Raw genomic sequence first — 1,012 nt, forward strand, 5'->3', positions numbered from 1 at the left:
AAAAAAACCCTGTTTTTTCTTGTTTATGACAGAGGAACAATAACTTTTAAAAACTCTGAGACTCAGCAAAATAGGGGATAAAATTCCAAATCTTTGTTTTTTCCACTTTGTTTCTGTCAGGTTAAAACATCAGGGAAAATAAACAGAATTTGACTTTCTTCCCTCTGATCACATGCTTTACATCAACTGGAATGTATTTATGGAAAACGTGTAGTTTTATATATTTTTCTCTGTTTTCTTCAAAGTATTATCTTAGGTACAGTCTATAAAAAAAGACAATAAATGAAAATGTTCATATTTTATTTTTGGATTAATTTTGAGAATTCAGAGTTATGGGATCCCCACAGAGTTCTGGGATCCCACATTTTGGGGTTCGGGGGTGCCCCGGGCAGACCGGGCTGGGACCGGGAACACGTGACACAGGCGTGGTCACGTGATACATGTGGGGTCACGTGATACAGGTCAGAACACGTGACACCGGCGGATGCATGCACAGGCAGGATCACGTGATGCGGGCGGATACGCGACACGGAAGCGTCCCTTGACGGGGACGGACGCACGTGACCCTCGGTTTCGCCACGTGACCCGGGTGACACCACGTGACGCGGGCGACACCACGTGACCCGGGTAACACCACGTGACCCGTATGACACCACGTGACCCGGGTGGCACCACGTGCTCCCGTCCCTCCCTCAGCCCGGCCATGGCGGGCGCGGTGGCGGCCGCGGGATCCGCCGAGCAGCTCCAGCAGCTGCTGCAGTGCCCGGACAGGTGAGGGGACACCCAGGGGACACCCAGGGGACACCGGGGCGGGCCCGTTCCCTGGTCACTTACCGGGGGTGCCATCCCGGGATCCCTTCCGTGGGTGCCATCCGGGCATCCATTCCCTCGGTGCCATCCTTGGGGTCCCTCCATGGGTGCCATTCCCGCCTGCCGTCCCTTGGTGCCCATCCCTCGGTCCCATCCTTCGGTCCCCTCTCGGTGCCCTCCCAGTGTCCCCTCCCGATGTCCC

At 54.9% G+C, this 1,012-nt stretch overlaps 1 protein-coding gene across 1 annotated transcript in view; it reads left to right on the forward strand.

Moving 5' to 3' along the window:
* Window positions 1-654: 654 nt before the first annotated feature.
* GLRX3 (glutaredoxin 3) overlaps window positions 655-1,012 on the forward strand; it is a gene marked incomplete at its 3' end in the record, with an annotated part of 10,573 nt that continues 10,215 nt past the window's right edge. Inside the window, exon 1 of the mRNA XM_057378600.1 lies at window positions 655-771. Coding sequence (XP_057234583.1) covers window positions 704-771 — 68 coding nt within the window. The remainder of the gene's footprint in view (window positions 772-1,012) is intronic.

This window comes from Malurus melanocephalus, unplaced genomic scaffold, assembly GCF_030028575.1.
Source record: "Malurus melanocephalus ecotype Western Australia unplaced genomic scaffold, MMel_1.1 scaffold_366, whole genome shotgun sequence".
Taxonomy (NCBI): domain Eukaryota; kingdom Metazoa; phylum Chordata; class Aves; order Passeriformes; family Maluridae; genus Malurus; species Malurus melanocephalus.